This window comes from Arvicola amphibius, chromosome 12, assembly GCF_903992535.2.
Source record: "Arvicola amphibius chromosome 12, mArvAmp1.2, whole genome shotgun sequence".
In the NCBI taxonomy this organism is placed as follows: domain Eukaryota; kingdom Metazoa; phylum Chordata; class Mammalia; order Rodentia; family Cricetidae; genus Arvicola; species Arvicola amphibius.
Window position 1 is genome coordinate 85,737,073 of NC_052058.2, and position 1,621 is coordinate 85,738,693.

A 1,621-nucleotide genomic window follows, 5' to 3' on the forward strand; every position below is an offset into this window, starting at 1 on the left:
CGGCCGGGCGGCAGCTCTCATCATGAAGGTCGAGCTGTGCAGTTTCAGCGGGTACAAGATCTATCCCGGACACGGGCGGCGCTACGCCAGGACCGACGGGAAGGTTTTCCAGTTTCTTAATGCAAAATGCGAGTCCGCATTCCTGTCCAAAAGGAATCCCCGGCAGATAAACTGGACTGTCCTGTACAGAAGGAAACACAAAAAAGGACAGTCGGAAGAAATTCAAAAGAAAAGAACCCGCCGCGCAGTCAAATTCCAGCGGGCCATCACTGGTGCATCCCTTGCTGATATAATGGCCAAGAGGAATCAGAAACCAGAAGTTAGGAAAGCCCAGCGAGAGCAGGCAATCAGGGCTGCGAAGGAAGCAAAAAAGGCTAAGCAGGCATCCAAGAAGACCGCAATGGCTGCTGCCAAGGCCCCCACAAAAGCAGCACCTAAACAAAAGATTGTGAAGCCTGTGAAGGTCTCTGTTCCCCGAGTTGGTGGAAAACGCTAACTTGGAAGATCGAGTTTTGAATAAAGTCCATTTCAAACTCAAAAAAAAAAAAAAAAAACAAAAAAACAAAAAACAAAAAACAAAAAACAAAAAACAAAAAAAACAACAACAAAAAAAAAAGAATTATACTTAGTATCTTCACAGACAGTACTTAAACCAGGAATGCCAAACTACTTTTTAGACTAACATCCCTTTAATACAAATGAAACCTTACCAAGTGTCCTGTAAAAGGATGGATTTGTAATCAATGAGATTGAGGTAAGAAAAGGGCGTTTGTGGACCGATGAGGTGGTCCCGTGGTTAAAGGTGCCTCTCGTGAAGACTGACAACCTGAGACTGAGTTCAGACCCCACAGTGGAAGGAAGAACTGACTCCTGAGAGTTGCCCTCTGACCTCCACATGCAGTCTGTTACATAGATTCCCCCGGCACGTGCACCCATACAACGAATAGAATTTAAGAAGACAAATAAAAGGGCGTTTAGAGCCCTTCGAGTTGGTCACTCGGCTTCCACCGTGCCTGCTGTCGAGGTGCTGTGTCCGAAAAGCCCAGTTCACAGCCTTTGAAGTTAGAGCGAGAGTCGTGATCACTGGGGTTGAGTGTCACAGAGGAGGAAGTGAGCTGACAGGGGTTCCAGGGAGACCTGGTTTCTACCAGTGTCCTGGTGTGGCTTGCAGTGCCTCCCTTCATTGTTAAGAGGAACTCAGATGGTACAGGACTTTGTGTGCTCACCTGTGAAATGAACTGTCTTGGAAAGAAGTGACCCATAGCTGTCTTCTTGGGGAGTAACAGGATGTTGGACTTCAGGGACTCTGGCCCAGGGGAGCTTGTTGGATAAGCCAATGCCGCCTCCCATGCCTGCCTGAATGTGCCAGGTAGTACGGAGTGGAGAGGCTAGCAGCTGGTGCCAACTTGTACTTTGATCACAAGTAATACCCTTTCAAAACCCCTTCTTGGTCACTGTCGCCCATGAGCCTCTTGACCACCCTTGAGGGCTCCAAGAGCCTTCAGTGCAGTGAGTTAACCCAGTCTGTATAGCCAGGAAGGGGTGTTTACACTTCCTGGGTGGTGACCTGTAATTCTCTGCCAGCAGTCTGAAGTGGGGCTGCTAGCTGCCACTCCCATCT

At 48.4% G+C, this 1,621-nt stretch overlaps 1 protein-coding gene across 1 annotated transcript; it reads left to right on the forward strand.

Annotated features, from left to right (window-relative positions):
* Positions 1-496, forward strand: LOC119828085 (60S ribosomal protein L24-like). The gene has a single exon (XM_038350134.1). The coding sequence runs from the start codon at positions 23-25 to the stop codon at positions 494-496; it is 474 nt and encodes a 157-aa protein (XP_038206062.1). The 5' UTR covers positions 1-22.
* Positions 497-1,621: the final 1,125 nt, after the last annotated feature.

Excerpts from the sequence above, each read along its gene's own strand:
- LOC119828085 (XM_038350134.1), top strand. The coding sequence starts at position 23 with ATGAAGGTCGAGCTGTGCAGTTTCAGCGGGTACAAGATCTATCCCGGA.